The sequence below is a fragment of the Ceratina calcarata genome, unplaced genomic scaffold (assembly GCF_001652005.2).
Source record: "Ceratina calcarata isolate Rehan_Ccalc_2016 unplaced genomic scaffold, ASM165200v1 scaffold525.2, whole genome shotgun sequence".
Classification (NCBI taxonomy): domain Eukaryota; kingdom Metazoa; phylum Arthropoda; class Insecta; order Hymenoptera; family Apidae; genus Ceratina; species Ceratina calcarata.
The window spans coordinates 521,086-540,730 of NW_017176396.1; the positions used below are offsets into that span (position 1 = coordinate 521,086).

Here is a 19,645-nt window from a genome sequence, read left to right on the forward strand (position 1 = left end):
CTTGTGAGATCGTTGAACTTGCAGCGACTAGAAAAGAAACAGATCAAAGGATTTTGATAGAAAAAATGATGAAGGTATCAATCTTCGTGACCAACAAGAATAGTCCGATACCCCGGGATTAACTATAATTTTACCAATCACTTTTTACATGCCTGGCCATCAACGCATCTCTTTAAAATCAATGACCGCGTATTCTTTTTAAATTGATTTCTGTCATTAAGTAATCATTACCGGTCGTGCGTCGAATCGCGATTACCAATTATCCTCTTGTTTTAGAAAACGACTGTGTCCAGCGTTCCTTGGCATAAATTTTAGGTGAGAAGTTTACTAGCATATATCCCGGCTATAGTCGTACAGGCCAATTCCCCGCCGCGATTTATTTCCACCAATTTACCCGATGTTCCCGCATACGTCTTCGTTCCGCCACTTCCGTTCGCCACTTTCGTCGAAGACCACTGCCGCTGTCACTCACCTGCCCCGCCGTAGCTAGAAAATTTAATTAAACCGGTGCCTATAAATTATCACGCTATCGACAGGGATACAAGAGCCTGACGTTAAAAAAGAACCGCACGAAATTCGTCCATTCTTTACACATACCTCGTGCACGCTCGTCTGCGTTTATTCTTGTATTATGTATCGCACGTTCATCTTCATTTCGCATACGTTTTCTGCACATTCCATTTTTCGTTGAATGTATAAAATCCACGGTCTAGCAAAAAAGATTATACGCTATTTCTCATGAAAACTGTATTCTTATAAAATACGAATTTTTGTTGTAAAAAAATAGCGCATACATTGCATAGCAATGTTTTATGCAATATTTCATGCAACTCATACACGTACGATCTAATAACGTGATACATGAATCAATAAGTATGTGAAATAGTTAATTACTATCTGCATCATTTCATTGATAAGAAATATTTAATGGATTCATTGAATTAATGAATACTTAAACAAATTCTCATACAATTTTACAATATTATTTAATAGACTCGCGTTTAGTGACCGTATATTTTATACTTGTTTGTCCATCGCGTATTTGCGTATGATTCGCGCGTGTGTGAGACACACGCATATTGCTGCGTGTAAAGGAGCAACGAATGGGCCGGAGAGAAGTGGAAGGATCGTCGGGGTATAACGATACATTCAGCGTGTTGTGGTCGCTGTTAGCACCGTTAAACTAGCTTTTACTGTTCCGACCGTGCCTTTGAGCCTCACCGCCTATGCGGCAGCCGCGGGCAATAAAACGCGTTCACCATAAAATGCCGAGTCTCTCTAGCCACGACCGTGCGGCACTCGCGCACGCACGCACGCACGCAGGCCAGGCTCGCTTAGCGCGATGCGCGCATCCGGTTGCGCTCGTTTTCCCCCGATCCGCGGATTTTTCACCGGAAACCCGGCTAATTCCTCGAACGAGTTGCCCTTTGATCTCCGTTCTACTTTTTTGGAAAACGGTCCAATCTTAAACTCGAGGCACGAATTCATATTTAGTACCGTCCTTGATTCGGCTGGTTTACGATCCTTCTTGGTTGATTCAATATTTCGATAATGGAGTATTTCTTTAAAATTGGAGATGATATATTTGGAGCAGTAAAAATGTAATCAATGATATAGTTAAGTATGGGACAGAGAAAAAATTTGTTGATGATATTTAATGACTCTTTTCTTTATCCTCTTCGTGGTTGGTATTTTTATACATAATAGGATACGTTCAGAAAAGAAGAAAACTTGTAGATTTCTTTAGTCTTATCGATTACTCGTGTGTTGAAAGTGAATAAGGAATCAGAGGAAAGTTTACAGAGTAAACATTGAGATAATTGAGAGAAAGTTAAAGAATTTTCTAGTAAATTGAACCGGAGAGATGGAATTTCTTTGCCGAAAGTTTTCCAATAAGAAACGGAAGAGCTAATCAGAGTTTCCCAGGACTCAATGGCCCGTGCACCAACGTGTACTACGCCTTCTTCCCTTTAGTCCTCCCGGGTGTCGGTAACCGGCGTCTTTTCGAATAAGTCGAGAACCGTGTCGGCGTGACACTGTGATCTCGTTGGCCTGCTTGTGGGAAACGAGAATAAACGACTATGGAATCGTGTCGCCTCAGGGACTCTGAGTTTCCTACTTCCTCGATCCCCAAAGACTCTTGTTTGTTACTGGAAATTGGATAACCGATCTGTAAAAATGTGACTTGCAATGACATAACAGGAGTACAATCATAATCATGCAATATTTAAATGAAAAGTGATACACGTGTTCTGTAATTTGTTTTAAGAATAAGTAGACTGCAGATTTGACGTATTTATAAAAAAATTAGGTACATAGGAAATATAAAAAATGAATGAATATTCAGCTATCGTTATCTACATTTCATTTAAATTCATATAATAAAAGTTTTATTTTTAATGAAAATTCAAAGAAATTCATACATCAAATTGTTAATAAATTAATTATAGAAACAAATCGTTTCAAATCAAATCAAACGTGTTGATGTTTAATGGACAGAATTATTGCTGTCTGATGCGCAGCGACCGATATTTCCTAACTAAACCCAGTAATAATTTACGGAAATATCGTTCGGGCAAAATGATCCGCAAGGCAAGTGGAAGCTTTCTCCCTCTCTCTCTGTCTCTCTCGTTGAGATACTACATCTGTTTGTATATTACGCCAAGGTAAACATGGTTGTTGATGCAACGTGCTATTATGCGTCGCGGTGCAGCGTGATGCACGCCCTGCTGTACATACAAACACGAATTAACTTCCAGCGATTGTTAGGGTTTCGATAGAGTCCCGTGCCTCGTGGAAATTAAGCCTCTATAATTAAAAATGATGAAAAGGATCAAATGAATTGATATTTTCATTTGCATTGTCATCATCAATTTACATATCGATATTATAAAAAATTCCTGTCAATACAATTTGCCCTTTGATCTCCGTTCTACTTTTTTGGAAAACGGTCCAATCTTAAACTCGAGGCACGAATTCATATTTAGTACCGTCCTTGATTCGGCTGGTTTACGATCCTTCTTGGTTGATTCAATATTTCGATAATGGAGTATTTCTTTAAAATTGGAGATGATATATTTGGAGCAGTAAAAATGTAATCAATGATATAGTTAAGTATGGGACAGAGAAAAAATTTGTTGATGATATTTAATGACTCTTTTCTTTATCCTCTTCGTGGTTGGTATTTTTATACATAATAGGATACGTTCAGAAAAGAAGAAAACTTGTAGATTTCTTTAGTCTTATCGATTACTCGTGTGTTGAAAGTGAATAAGGAATCAGAGGAAAGTTTACAGAGTAAACATTGAGATAATTGAGAGAAAGTTAAAGAATTTTCTAGTAAATTGAACCGGAGAGATGGAATTTCTTTGCCGAAAGTTTTCCAATAAGAAACGGAAGAGCTAATCAGAGTTTCCCAGGACTCAATGGCCCGTGCACCAACGTGTACTACGCCTTCTTCCCTTTAGTCCTCCCGGGTGTCGGTAACCGGCGTCTTTTCGAATAAGTCGAGAACCGTGTCGGCGTGACACTGTGATCTCGTTGGCCTGCTTGTGGGAAACGAGAATAAACGACTATGGAATCGTGTCGCCTCAGGGACTCTGAGTTTCCTACTTCCTCGATCCCCAAAGACTCTTGTTTGTTACTGGAAATTGGATAACCGATCTGTAAAAATGTGACTTGCAATGACATAACAGGAGTACAATCATAATCATGCAATATTTAAATGAAAAGTGATACACGTGTTCTGTAATTTGTTTTAAGAATAAGTAGACTGCAGATTTGTCGTATTTATAAAAAATTAGGTACATCGACAATATAAAGAATGAATGAATATTCAGCTATCGTTATCTACATTTCATTTAAATTCATATAATAAAAGTTTTATTTTTAATGAAAATTCAAAGAAATTCATACATCAAATTGTTAATAAATTAATTATAGAAACAAATCGTTTCAAATCAAATCAAACGTGTTGATGTTTAATGGACAGAATTATTGCTGTCTGATGCGCAGCGACCGATATTTCCTAACTAAACCCAGTAATAATTTACGGAAATATCGTTCGGGCAAAATGATCCGCAAGGCAAGTGGAAGCTTTCTCCCTCTCTCTCTGTCTCTCTCGTTGAGATACTACATCTGTTTGTATATTACGCCAAGGTAAACATGGTTGTTGATGCAACGTGCTATTATGCGTCGCGGTGCAGCGTGATGCACGCCCTGCTGTACATACAAACACGAATTAACTTCCAGCGATTGTTAGGGTTTCGATAGAGTCCCGTGCCTCGTGGAAATTAAGCCTCTATAATTAAAAATGATGAAAAGGATCAAATGAATTGATATTTTCATTTGCATTGTCATCATCAATTTACATATCGATATTATAAAAAATTCCTGTCAATACAATTTTTATCTTCCATGGCAATTCGTACATATCGAGAAATAATATATAGGAAATATGTTGCAAAATTTCTTGTCATCGTTATTATAAAAGAAATTTGATATTTTCTATCACGTTGTAGTTTGTGAAGTTTTTGTTTGAAGACTCGCGAAACGCAGGGACAATTGCCTGGTTAAGTATACACCGGAGTAGTTGAGTCGTGCTTAAGTATCCGAGCGCGTTGAATGTTTGAGTACTTTAAGTAGCCGAGTAACTAAGTGTTGCAGGTACTTACAAGGTGAAGTATCGCGTTAAATTTGAATATCCGAGAATTTCTAGTACACCTGCATCTTGTATACTTCAGTGTTTCGAGTTCTTAGATACCTGGACATCCCATTATTGCCAATTTTTATGCAAGAGTATAAGTTTAAAAAATATGTTTTAGATAAACATTTCGTTTTTCAATTAGACATTGAAACACGTGTTCAGCTTTTGACTGTTTTATTATAATTTCTGTACAATCAATTTTTTCATAAAGGCATAAAATTCATAGTCTACGTTTATCGTGTGATATGAACATCCTTGGATAGAATTTTTTAGATAGGAAGGCATACTTCCGTTCGTGTTCATCGTCAAGGGATCCCATACGTCGTTAGGGCAACCCTTTAAAGAAAAATAGTCTAAAAAAATTGAAGAAGAATTCCTCATTCGAATATCGTAAATATTCCGCGACGCTGGTTTCTTTCGATTTATATGTCACGGGGGATCAAAGAGAATGCGCGCTGAGAATAATCAGAAAAAGACTACAGGCGTGCTCGATAAATTTCGGACGAGGCCGCCTGCGCTCTGATCGAAGAGTAAGAAAATAGATACTCTTTGAGCAAAACACCACTTCTGCAACTTATTAATGTGATTTTGCTTCATCTTATATACGTGATCAGTTGTACATCCCCGTCCATAAGTCTCACATCAGAACATATAAAACGTATAATTTAACGAGACTTTATAAAAATACGAATGAACAAGTGACAATTTTTACTTAATAAAATGAAGGCTTCTTATATTAAATCTAATCCTTTAGAATTATCTACACAAGTAATTGTCGATGAAATTCTCATTGAATTATACGATTTTGCATATGAATTCTATTGAAACTATGCAGGATTTATTACATGATTATTGAATATGATTTACTTAATATAATTTACTAAAATCTTTCAATTGACGTTGTGTCTTACACGCAGGAAATTGATCAAATATATTGCGTCAAATTGAAAACTGAAAAATCGGGCCATGGTGTTTGTTCTCCGTCCCGTGAGAACGATGTATATATATTATATATCGAGGTCTCGTGTGTATTTGCTCGCGGAATACGTGCGCTTTCGTGCGGCCGAGAAGACAATTACCTCCGCGGGGCAAACGGACCCGGGTCTCGTCGGCACTCTTTGTACCGTGGCCGCTGCTTTCCAACCGTTCCTCGAATTTACGAAACGTTTCTGCACGCGCCGCGTGCACCACTCCTCCGCCTGTTTCCTCCCTGATTCAATTCCAGTTTTAGGGACATCGATAAATCTTATACAAATCTAAGAATGAAGTTTTGTTCATTTAAAACTATTGCATGTTACTATTTTTTATCAAGAGCATTTCATGCAGTTAGACAGTAAATTTTAGGATAACTGTCTGGGAGTATCGATTATCTGAGAGGAATATTGTTTACAATTATTTTTCAATGGATATACGAAATATGAAATAACTGTAAATTATCATGAAAATTAATAGAAAGTCTTTTTTGTTAATATATAAAATACTCAACTTTAATTTAGCAATTCTTTAATATATCTGATTATATACAATACATCCAGTTTATTTAAAAATTAAGACACAATGGAATCCGATGTTGTTTCTTTGGAATCATGCATCGATACGATGGTTTCGGGTTCTTTCGTGTACCGAAAACCTGTTACCCCGCAAGGCTACTCTTCCATCATCGATCCCCGTACAGGATTAATACATCCACTCGATCCGTGTGTCGAAAAGTATCTCTGACAAGGAGACAGGACAAGCCGAAGCATCCTGTGCACGCTTCACAGCGTGTACCCTCGAGATCCGGCCGGGTACACTCGCGCATGTGCCAACAGGAGTGTACACGCGGCAAAGCCATCCACTCGACCGAGTCAAAGCCTCTCCTCTTCCTCCTATCTTTTTTTCTTTCTTCGCGTTGCTCTTGGCCCCGGTCTTCTTTCTTCTTGGCCGGCTGGTACGCACACTCTCGGCCGATGTTCCGCGCCGCGGCGAGTGGGCGGCGGACGGCAATTAGCATACTCGCGTGATCAAAGCGGTGGGACACGTGCGACAAGAATTAACGACCACCAGCGCGGGACGACTCTTTCCTCGCGGAGCGCGCGCGCGATAAATCGCGCTTCCGATGCCTTCGTCGACACCCGCCGCGCGACGCCCACGCGTTCCTTCGCAGGGTTCGGTCCCAGTTTCTTATGGGTACAGCCCGTTGACAAAAGTATATGGGACACTTTTGTAGAATCGATTCCGGACGACCGAGAACGGAATATCAGATTTGCTGTTAAATATTTCGATAGGTATCCACGAGATTCGGAGTGCTGCTCTAAGATTTCGCCGCACTCAGGTTCGTGCGGGTTATTTATAGGCCGAATTTATATATACGCGGGGTGGTCCAGTGGTTGTTTCCGCCTGATCCACTTGAGAATTATGTCTTCGGAGAAATTCTTACTTTGCGCAATATGTATACTTCCATTCAGAAGTTTCAAAACTAGAAGCATTCATTGTTTTCCAAGAAACCTTACATCCCAGATTAATAATCAAACATTATTTCAATTGTCAGAACAAACCTAATAAGTCATAAATAATTTTAATCAAGTTTTATTTCAAATTAAAGAAAAATAATTTCAATGTTTCTTTAATCTATTAAAATATCACAAATCTCATTTAGTTGATTAATTCCCCGACAATATTAGATGCATGTGTATGTTAATAAGATTTATGAACAGGGGTGTACTTTGGCCGTGGATCAAATTAGAAATAGGCGTGGATTAACAAATGTTTGGCGGGCTCGCAAAATTCCACCCACCAGTGACAAGATTCCAACGAGCCAATGACACCGGAGTCGCGCCCTGAAATAAAACTAGGAACCCGGAAACTATTGAAATACAAACACTCGCTGGCTGATCATCATACAATGTTCTGGCTGATTACGTTCAACCACGCGTGTCTGCGATTCTGACTCTGCATGCATATTGTCTGCTCGCTGTCAATGGGTACGTATCCTTCCCCGCGAGTAGGTGGTTACGGGAGAGGTTCGAAGGATTAGAGCCGCGTGAGAGCGAACGGAACCGGCACTCGAGATACCAGAAAATACTGTTTCCTTGTCGGAGGGGTTCGAGATAAGTGCCAATATTAAAACCGTACTGCGAATCCATCTCGCGCTTGTACTCCCGACTGCTTCGGGGATTCCGTTAGACTTCCCGCAGTTCTAGTCTTCTCAAATCAATACGTCGTATGCTCTTTTCACGGAAATTGTTCTACGATCGTATTTCTCTCGTATTTTAATCTTTATTCCATCGTATTAATTTGTTATTAAAAGATTTACATGAATAATTTTAAACAGAAACGAACGAGAACTGATTACCGTATTTTATAATTATTTATTTCATCATCATTTTACTTTCTTAATGTTGTAACAATTTAAGACAAGAAACAAGATTTTGTTTCAGAAAATTAGGGTATCTTTCAGAACAGCATACTAGTTTTGAATGTACTAGAATAGGTGACATAAACGAGTAGACTTTGCACTATATGGACTTTTATGTCTCACGTTGCATTGGTATGCCGACAAGGAAAATTGACGCTAATAGTATATCCTCAAATCATGAGTACTGCTCGATTGAACTTAAACATAATCGAGTATTATTGGAGAACAAGAAGAATATGCCTGCGTTTTCTTTTTCTCTACAAACTAACCAACTTTCGCCTCGTTTTTCATTCGTTTTACTTTTATTCGAGCAAAAGTAATTCCGCGATTTAGACAATTGTTCATAACATTAGCAGATATATTAAATTATGGCAAGAAGTGGGTGACGATTTCCGATCTTAAATGCCACTCCTAGGGTTGGAAATTTGGTCATCTGGTCAAGGATCTTTAAATAAAAATACTAAGATTCGTTTCTTTTCATTTACTAATCAGCATTGAGCCATTTTTACGATACATTAGCGCATTTTATACTCTAGAGAACGCTTGGATTGCTTTCCATAATTTCTTGGAAAGGTTTTAAGCGACATGGAAATTGTAATTGGCTTTAGAGCGCCACACAACAAGAAATAATAAAATACATTGGTTGATAGATCTACTTATAGACGTGGTCCATGCTAAAATCAAAGAGCTCTGGTTTGTTTCGTTGGTAACGAAAGGTTTCCCCGTCGGATTCTCCCCACGGTCATAAATTAGCCATAAACCGATTCAGCTGAATGGAATCGCGTTACGGATAGACGAATTTCATCGGCAGCGATCGATCCTTTACCTCGGTATCGTCGCGTGCCTCTGTCTTATTTGCTTTAGGCGAAATACGCGAAATCCAACGAAGAGGGGAATGGAGCATGAACAAAACGACGGTGGATGGTTAAGGGGGATGCCGATAATACAGGGAAATGCAAATCGCAATATGCTAATGCAAGCAGCGAGAACGTTTGTCTAACCGAGCGTTAAGATCCCAGGGCAGTACTCCTTGTTTCATGCGCGAACGAGCCTTAACCCGCCGCTAAACCAACGCCTGAACCAACACCGACTGTTTTCGCGCACCACCCGGTCCCCTCCGGCTGCGAGAGGGTGGACAAGATGGAATCTTTCCATTCATCAGCTAAATTGTAATATCATCACCCAAAATCGTCGCAGAGGTTTTTCTACGGAGTAACACATTTATGTAGAAATTTCTAATTTACTCTCAATTTTTGACATGCTGTACAATTTACAGTCTGTACATTCAATTTCGTCGCGAATGTATGAAATCTGCAATTTAAATATTTAATAATAATACACGCAGAAGTAAATAGAATGCAATCTCTGAAAACAGTAGCATATAATTTATGAGACGTCAAAGGGGGTCGAGTATTAAAAAAAAGCTTGTACGAATTTCCATTGAGTCGGATCACGGTTCACCGGAATCATTCGACTGTCAGAGTCATTCGATAGGAAACGGGTAGAAAGAAGGAGGACGGTATTGATACTCGGTTATATCGGCAGGTTTTTGTTGCCGTTGTCCCAGATAGCTTTAATTTAGATTGTGAGATGCGGCAGGAGGCAGGCAGGGGCTTTTAAGAAATGAAAAATCTGCCCGGGGATGTGTCGCGTGTCTCTGTGTCTACGAGCAAGAGGGTACGGTGAAGAAAATGAAGCGTGTAGCGAAACCTTTTGTTCTTTGGCCGCCTTTGGAATGAAATCACTGGTTAAAATGTTGCTGGCTACGAATCTTTTTGTCCCGGCAACCAACCATTCTCTTATTGTAATTCGTATTTGTTTCTAGCGAAAATAAAAAGGTAGAACCACGTCGACTGAACTGTATCGCTCTTTCATTAATTTTAACAAATATTAACGAACACACAGAATTATTAATTATATCTGTGCGTAGATTATTTTAAAGGATTGAAGCGTTGCACAACGTTCGGTGATTTTTCATAGAGGCAGCCGTCTGTTGAAATCTAAAAGGGTTGAAATTCATTGTTTCGACCGGTCATCGTGGCTCCCTGCGAATATCGTGTTACGCACGATGTTTGCCAATCGCGCCCGCGGTTATATTTAATTTAGCCAGGTCTCGTGTTCCGATGATCGATAATTGAATTATCCGTCATTGTTTATATGCAGCCCCTTGCCGGGGGGAAATGAAGACGATCGGTAATAACGACAAACGGCGGTGTCGTTCTAGCCACGATCCGTTGTACTTCGACGAGTCGACGTTCGAGTATAGTAATCACGCGAAAACACGGTGGGTTTGTTGGTTCAGGCTCTCTCGGGGTGTTGAGCAGCGTTCACGCGTAAAACGGGGAGTCGATGAATTAACGCCCCGTACAACGTCATATCACTCGGAACTCTCGCGCGACCGCTGTTTCAACAGTTTTTCACCTCGGAAATATCGTACATAGAAATTGAAGCAACTGGAACGTCAAGTTCGATTTCAAAGAATTATTCACAGAGCGAACAAAGAAATTTGACTTTATCATGTAGCATCGTCGAACGTCTTAAGACAGAAATCGACTATTTCATGTTGCGTTATTTAATCAATTCTTAAATCGCGTTCGATTGTCAGATAAAAATGAAGTTGGATTCAAGGAATGTTCTATGAAACGTCGATGAAGATCGGTAGTACTCTACTTGATATCCTATGGGGTCGGTCCTTTTATATACATATAGACTCGTAGACCATTCTTCTCTCTCTCCCTCTCTGGTGCGGTGCACCGGTGAACGGGACAAAAAAGGGCGAAACAATGACGGTCCCTTGGGAGCACATCCGCCGGTGCATCCCCTAATTAAGATTGGCCTTGTTTTAACCAGCCCAGTGAATGATTCGCCAATCCCTCGAGAAGATCCGATACATCGCGTTTCCAACCGGGTATACCCGATCGAACAAGACTCGATGATGTAATCCTCGTTTCTTTTTTATTGTCCGCCTCGTCGTATCCTCGTTGCCGCGTAATCTTTCTGGAAATTCTTGAAAGCAGCGGTCGAGACTCTCTTCGTTAACGTCTCCCTCTTTCTCCCTTTAATTATCGTTCTTACAATATTGTTAATTGCGGCCTTTTGTTTGTACGTCGACTCTCGCGTCTGTTAATCATCGGGACATAAGGCGTTAGCGCAATTGCGGTCGTTTACGTGGTTTATGCCCTGGCAAAGAAGAGGCTGAATGGGAAACTTGTAAACGTTCTTGGAACGAGGAAATAACGAGTGACGACGGTTAGTGGTATCGATTACCGCGTGCAACTTACGATTCGTTAGGCTCGTGTATATGCTGGTTTGAAAAGGGAAGGAAAAAAAAGGCGTACGACTGTTAAGGGATGGATGAGTGCATGGGAGCTCGTGCGTGGGTGTAATGGGTGTAAGCAAATTGGTGGCTGATAGGGCTTTGGGGCTGATGGCTTGACGTCGGTCTCTTCGTGATAATGTGCCACGGTTTAATTGGCTTTCCAGTTACTTTGTCCTAGAAAGATGCGATTCTAAACAAGGCAGGAGGTGACCACATTCCTGACTGTAAAAAAACGAACCAGAGCAAGAGTCGTTCGGACCGTACCACAAACTACCAATAGCTTAACACTAGACCGGGCCTAATGGGTTGAACGTAAATCATTTGGGATAATAAAAATTATCGCCGAGTAAGTGTCCACAATGTCTCGAAAGGGTTTCACCTAACGTCATAAAATTTATCTCGCACGGGATATGAGCTGCTTATCGTTGCACCTTCGTTCCTTACGAACTTTTCCCCTGCTTCCAGGAAGACATCGTCTTATCGTTTTCCACATCTGGTGGAACGTGGAACGTTCAGTCACCGGGTCAATGTAAAACGATTAACACGAATAGTCGACAAGTTTTTTAAATCAACCAGTCGATGTCTAACAACTAGCTACAAACTTTTGGTCAATTGTAACACGTAATAAAATAAGAGGAAATTAAGACACACAAAGCACACCAATATAAAATGTATAAACGAACTGTTCTCCTGTCTTCATTTTTATTATTATTACATTCTCCTTTCTACATTCATTCAAAGCTTTTTCCTAAGAGACAACACTGTCTGTTTTGTATCAGCTTTTAACGTAATTTAACGAAATCGGTCTATTCGTCGGGTATAATTTTCTACTCAGGCTGCTGCGTGCGTTCCCTCTGAAATCTTTAATCTTGTTAGCGCTAATTCCTCTGCCTATATCTTGTTAGATTCTACCCGGTCAAGCCATTAAGCTGGCTTTTTACCGTTCTAAGGAAATTAACATACCGCGAATCGAATCGGCCATATCTGGAAACCCTGCTCGCCGAATCACGTTCGAATCACTCGTTGAATTCTCCGTATCCAGCGTCGTTCCGTACCCGATACTTAAGAACGAACATGCAACCCTTACATTACATATTTCGACTCTAATTCGCACTTAAAAGAACATTTCAGCACTCCTGTCTAACAGTTCCACGTAAAAAATATAAGAATAATATAGAATGCGAATAATTCATACAGCCAAACGAAGAACACATCAACTTCGAGATAAGATCATCACTTGAATTAGTAATTACTGTATTTCTAATCCTCCCTCGGTTATCTTTGCTTCTGTTTCTCATCACCATTCGCTCTAAAACTCGAACGACTTGATCGCGACGAGACAAGACCCGGTAAGCTGTCGTTCCACCAGTCCCGGAGGCATTTAGAGGGCGATAAGATGGCTCCGTTTGAGGGAATGCAGATCGAAATTGTCGTTTGGCCAAATAGAGAAGCAGGCACGTGAGCCGAGACTCGTAAAACGGGACCGCCTTATTTATCCACGTTCCTCTCGGTCGTTCGTAAACGTATCGTTGCCAGACAACCTGACGAACGGCCGCCCTTTCGTCTGCCAGCGTCGGTTTACGAGTGGCCCGACGACAGACGTCGTCTGATCCTACTCGTCGGTAGCGTTTCCCGTCTACGCGCACCGCCTTCGTTGCTTTTCGTGTCTTTGACTCGAAAGAGATCCGATTACTGTTTTCCCGGCTGCTACTCGCGCTCCGACGAAGAACGAGATTGTTGTTTCTGACCAGATTCCTGGCAGAGGGTGAGGGTTTCGAGTTCGGAACCGTTCGAGTGCTTCTTAAACGGAACAGACGTCAAGAATATAATTTCCAGCGAAAATTAAGTTTCGGATTTTCATAGAATTTAGCGTAACGGAATGATTTAAGAATTTTCATTGTATTTCGTGACGATGAGAAACAAATCTCGTCGTTACTGATTAGGAAATTAATAAGTCGAAAGACGTGATTTGTGGTTTCCCATTGAACATCCGAGTACCATGCTCGACAGGGAAGTTCTCCGCGCAATCTATGCTACCCTTCAGCCGGGGGCCACTCGCCCCGTGGAAGTCACGAGGGGGGGGGGACCTCCGGATAGGAGAGATACGGACGTTATGCGAGTATAATGCAGCCGGAGAAAGGGGGATGTTCGGTAATCGATACTAATTAGGACGAGGCAAAGTTTCGGCTCTGGCTGCGAGAGGAACAAGGGCTCCGGTGTACCCTCCTCCACGGGAACACGCGTTTACAATGACTCACGGTTCTACTTGCTTATCGTTGAAAACTTCTATGGATACTAACTCTGACTAAAAGTTCTTGATCATACGACACTGAAACCAGGAGAACAATTATTATTTTATACATTTTATTGGACGTGATTAAGCATCGTTATTTTAATACTTATTATATTATTTATTGCATTTGATCAATGCCAAATGACGAAGTATAATTCTACTTTATTTAAAATATGTTTGAATTTAATTCGTTTGAAAATGTACACGGAGAGAGAAATCGTGTTCTACACATTTTAATTCGGTTGCTTGCCATATGAAACCACCCCCTCGAAGATTATACACCCCGCACACGTACACGCCGACGTGGAACCGGTGTATCTGCCTACTTACTGGCTAATACCACGATCCGGGACGCATTGTGGGCTTTCGGGGGATTTATCCCCCATTATAATGTCGGCGCGGAGTGTTCCCGACGTAAATGGGCCCTATCGCTGTCACGTGGACAAAGCGCGGGCCGACGTGCCCGTGACGGCAACGCGATACCTCTACCTTCAACAATAATCATAATAGTAATCATAATCATAATCGGTCGCGCGGCGGAGTCTGAGAGAAGCCGGCGATGATAAAGGCAAAAACGCGGTGTGTGTATAAGAAAAAGTAGAGGGGTAGAGAACGGACGAGGGAGAGGGGTAATTAGAGAGGGTGAGAAAGAGAAGGATAGATGGAAAAGGGAGAGGGACCTGGTGCACGCTCGCGCGGCTTCCTCCTTCCTTCTCCTCTCTGTCCTCCAACCCCTTTGAATAGGGAGCAGCCCCGGATACATCATCGGATCTGAATATGGATTTCTTTTTTCCCGACCGCCGCTTTGTCGAATTATTATTCTACGTTCAACTTAACTAACCCTCTCTACCTATTTTGCTTTATTCAAAACTCTTCGCTCGCTCACTTCCTCTCGAACGAGAAACGTTTCTTCTTTCTCTTCTCTCAATCGATCGTACATACTTCTCTTGACATTTTCGTCTGTATCTCTTTTCAATTAATACGCGGCTCTCAATTGTATCATTTTTCTTTCCTGCTTCTTTTATCTCTCGACTTTCCTTTTTATTCCTCGCCCGCAATCGTCTCGACTTACCCTTTTGACGTTATCCCGAATTGTGCACTCGGCTGTCGCATCCTTTTCTTCATCCCCCTTTTACTCCGTAGGTGGTTGTCCAGCGCGACGGCGACATCCTGCACGGTGTCGTTTGACCGTGATTCGATCTCCCGGCAGGATCGGCCAATTTGTAAACGGGTAAACGTGCGGTCTGTTTCGCGAGATCGGGCGCTGCGGTTTCTGCGAGCCGCGTTGCGGTGCCGGCCTCTCTTGCGGTTCTTTTGGGGCAATTGGTTTTCTTTCTAGGGAATTCGATTAGAGGGTACTGCGTTTCACCTGGATCTTGGGAGATCGTATGTTTGACGGCGGTTTCGCGAAACGGAAACTCGTTCCAGTGTATCAGCATTCCGCGGTTGGTCTGGATAATTTGTTGTATTTATAGCATACTAAATAATATGCAAACATTACACACTGATAGGGTCCAGAGATTAAAATGAAAGATTGTAGTAAATAAATAATGTAATAAATAATAAATTATCAATTGCTATAAAATTGTACTTCTGATAAAAGAATACGATTTTCATTAAATAATTCTGAAACAATGAAATTTAATGCAAGCTCTTCCTTTGATTATTTCAATGAAATATTGCAAATCTAAATTTGTTCATTCGTACTCATATAATATCTCTTCCGGTTGTACGTTTTATGATATGTTCTAAGACTCGTGCAGGGGGACGCATGTACCAGCATAGGGTTTATTATTTGTTTGCGATCCAACGGGAATAGTGTTCGACTCTAGCTATTTCGGGTTTGTTTGGTCACGGTTTACGGCACTCCATACCGAAAGAGCGCCTCCGACATCCTTCCAGCGCCGTTATCTTCTGCGGTGTTACAAAACCCGAAATCACGGAGATTCCGGGTCCTGAAATATTAACACGAGGCCGTCGTTTAAGGCAAGAGTATCGGTGTTTATGAAAAGGCTCAGCTGTCGGTCAAATAGCAGATTTCGATGCTTGGCTACCCCTAAACACGTGTTAACCGCGCGATATTGCAATCAATATACGGTCCCGCTGCGCTATGGTTAGGGTACGGCTCGTTCGGGTCGATTCTTTATGGGGAAAAGGTATCGACTAAAGGTTCATCGACTAACGCGGTCAAGGATAGATAAAAAGAGTGTCTACTGGGAACTGGTGCTAGCCGTGGGTTCATGATAATTATAGATGCTACATGTGTACACCTTCGTTCATAAATCTCAGAACATTGCAAAATTTAGTTCATTCAGATATTGCAGCTACATATTGCATTAATACATTGCCGATTGCCAGTACATATTTAATTTATATTGGTCACGTATATTACTAATAAATAGTCGTATCAAGTCACTGATAGGGTCCAGAGATTAAAATGAAAGATTGTAGTAAATAAATAATGTAATAAATAATAAATTATCAATTGCTATAAAATTGTACTTCTGATAAAAGAATACGATTTTCATTAAATAATTCTGAAACAATGAAATTTAATGCAAGATCTTCCTTTGATTATTTCAATGAAATATTGCAAATCTAAATTTGTTCATTCGTACTCATATAATATCTCTTCCGGTTGTACGTTTTATGATATGTTCTAAGACTCGTGCAGGGGGACGCATGTACCAGCATAGGGTTTATTATTTGTTTGCGATCCAACGGGAATAGTGTTCGACTCTAGCTATTTCGGGTTTGTTTGGTCACGGTTTACGGCACTCCATACCGAAAGAGCGCCTCCGACATCCTTCCAGCGCCGTTATCTTCTGCGGTGTTACAAAACCCGAAATCACGGAGATTCCGGGTCCTGAAATATTAACACGAGGCCGTCGTTTAAGGCAAGAGTATCGGTGTTTATGAAAAGGCTCAGCTGTCGGTCAAATAGCAGATTTCGATGCTTGGCTACCCCTAAACACGTGTTAACCGCGCGATATTGCAATCAATATACGGTCCCGCTGCGCTATGGTTAGGGTACGGCTCGTTCGGGTCGATTCTTTATGGGGAAAAGGTATCGACTAAAGGTTCATCGACTAACGCGGTCAAGGATAGATAAAAAGAGTGTCTACTGGGAACTGGTGCTAGCCGTGGGTTCATGATAATTATAGATGCTACATGTGTACACCTTCGTTCATAAATCTCAGAACATTGCAAAATTTAGTTCATTCAGATATTGCAGCTACATATTGCATTAATACATTGCCGATTGCCAGTACATATTTAATTTATATTGGTCACGTATATTACTAATAAATAGTCGTATCAAGGAGAAATGTATATGTCTTTTAATTCTTATACTCTTTTACATGAGTGGATCCTTTAACAGTTATTATCATGCTTTAAATAAAATTCTGGATGATATCTTGTATCTGTTTTATTCGAACAAATTATTCGCACGTTGGAACAAGATTTATTATTGTTAGAATGTTTTCAATTCAAGTTTACTTACAATCAGTAATTTGGAACATTTATCAAATATTTAGAAGTGCCTTAATTTTTATAAAAAGGAGTGTAAGAACGTATCCAGTCAGGTCTCGTTGATCAGATGACTTACGTGATATCATCGCGGAAATTGCCTTGTTCGGAAGAGATAAAACGACATTCACAGAAATGCGCGAGTCTTATTCAAATAAGGAACTGATACCCGAAGTTTTATTAGGAGTAGTGAAAGAGCGTAAGAGTCGAAGGAAATAAGGGATAAGTAATCCGAGGAGATTAATAGCATCGCCGACTTATCTTCTCCGAGCGTGTCTGTAATTCGGAATAGCCGTGCCGCGGCGGCGGTCGCTTTGGGAGTAATCGAGTTGGCGGGCAGATTAAAATCTTCTCAAACTCGCATTAAGGAAGCTCGAAGGTGCGTCCGCGCGAGGATTGGTCACTCCCTCGGCGTGTGTCGTACGTGTAGAAGTTGACGCGATCGCCCGGGGTTACCTGAAACGTTGCCCACGGGGTTGCAATCATCGTTCCCGGGCCAGCCAAGGCCACACCCTTGATTCTCATTAAGATTTACCGCCTAAACGAGCGCTACCTATGCCCGGTCCCAACCCGGGTTTCAAAAAAATAATAGAAAATAACGCGACCGTTTCTTTCGGCCGGCGACGCCGATTAGTAACTCCCCTGACAGTTTCTTTTTCTCTTTTTCAAGGGTAACCCTTCCACTGGTTCAAGTTTAGATTCTAATGCAAACTTGCTTACGATCAAAGATACTGTCTTACTAAAAGTAAGAAACATGCATCAGGTTTTATGTATTTATAGAAAAATTTGATGTACATAAAATACAAATGTACGTATAAATGCATATAATTGTTTTTTAAGAATAAAGGAAATATCAATTTTTTAAATTCACGACACAAAGTATTATTTTATATAAAAACCTGCAATCTGATCATCAATGTAAGCGCGCACGATGGTACTTTTAATAACACGGTTATTTTATTTTTAATCGGGGTGAAACGATTAATGTCATCGTTCCAGTACAATTTCCTTACCACGTTGATCAAAGTTCGTGGAGAAAGCGTACGCTACCCGCGTCGTCAGAGAAACCATGTCAAATTTAATTTCTCGTAAAGCTCCATTAATTTAACCGGGTGGTCGCCGCTAGAAGAGCGTCCAATCATCCAGGTCAATTATCGAATTTATTTAATGCCGACAGACCGTAATGATCACTTGCGTGCACAAGAGCGACCTATAGGTATATTGCCTGGCCGGGACGACGCGCGAAAATATCGACTCTTGCCACCGTGATTCGTTGGCTTTTTCACCTGTCGTTAAGTCCACAGACCAGTTCGTGGTCCCGAGCCTTCGGTTGTTAAGACTTGCTCCGTCTCCGTCCGACGCGTTTGCGAGCGTTCCTCGGTTCTGTTAGTTAGTGGGTCCTCTTATATTCTTGGGCATCGGTTACCCTAGCCGCTGCCCTTCGTCCTTTTCCCCTCTATAATTTTCACTCGAATACCTGCTCTAATTATAGGTGGTTCGTCACGGCGAGAGTTTCTTTTCTGGGCAGCCTCGGTAGGAGCCAGGCTACCGAGCCTGTCTCCTCTCCGGTCAGTGAAAATATTTCATTCGAAAACTGCCTCTTATTGCACGTATCAAACTTCTTGAAAAACCAACCAAGGCAATCTTCTTATCAAATGAAATAACAATGTGTGAGCGTGAGTACACGCGTTACAAATCGAGTAACGTAAATTGAAAATGCTTCAATATTATAAGGTGGCGTACTGATAAAGAATAAATTTATGGTTAATGGATTAAGATTTGCCAATGGGAAGGATAATAAGGATGCTTCCGGGATTGTTCCAGGTATCTGGGCGTGGAGCCACGGGCCAGCAGCGGGTCAAGCCTTGGGAGCGGTGCCGAGGGCCAGCCGCAGATCGTCGGCACGGGTGTGATCGGTCCTGCGAGCGCCGAAAAGAACTGCAAGAGTGTGCACCTGACTGCGAAGCAACAAACGATATGCTCCCGCTCGCCGCCGGTCCTCCAGGTATTCACCTCTCCCTCCACCTTTAAATTAATGCCCACGGCTAATTCGACTCGCGCCGGGTCTTTACAATTTATAATTTACCGTATTGTGCCGCAAGATCTTTGCGCTGCTGCCAATAAGAAGAACTTCTTTTTAACCCTAATGCATTCCAGTCGGTTTGGAAAACGAAAATCACGACTGAGATTATGGCAAGCTTAAATACATGATAATTATAAAATACTTGTAGATGTTGAACCGATAAAAGATTGATAAGTTATTCAGAAAGTGGCGGACTATAAAAAGGGAAAGAGAGAATCGCGTTGATGTGTCGCTTTCAAGTCACGTGGCGCGGGGTTAAAAAAAGGAATGAACTCGGATCGCGAGGGGTAAATTCAACGTCCGTGGAAGATGTCCGG

General features: G+C 41.2%; 1 protein-coding gene across 1 annotated transcript in view; it reads left to right on the forward strand.

Annotated features, from left to right (window-relative positions):
• LOC108628454 (protein Wnt-1) overlaps positions 1-19,645 on the forward strand; it is a 50,595-nt gene that overhangs the window by 22,415 nt on the left and 8,535 nt on the right. The window contains exon 2 of the mRNA XM_018030373.2: positions 19,070-19,250. Within this exon, the coding sequence (XP_017885862.1) occupies positions 19,070-19,250 (181 nt within the window). The remainder of the gene's footprint in view (positions 1-19,069; positions 19,251-19,645) is intronic.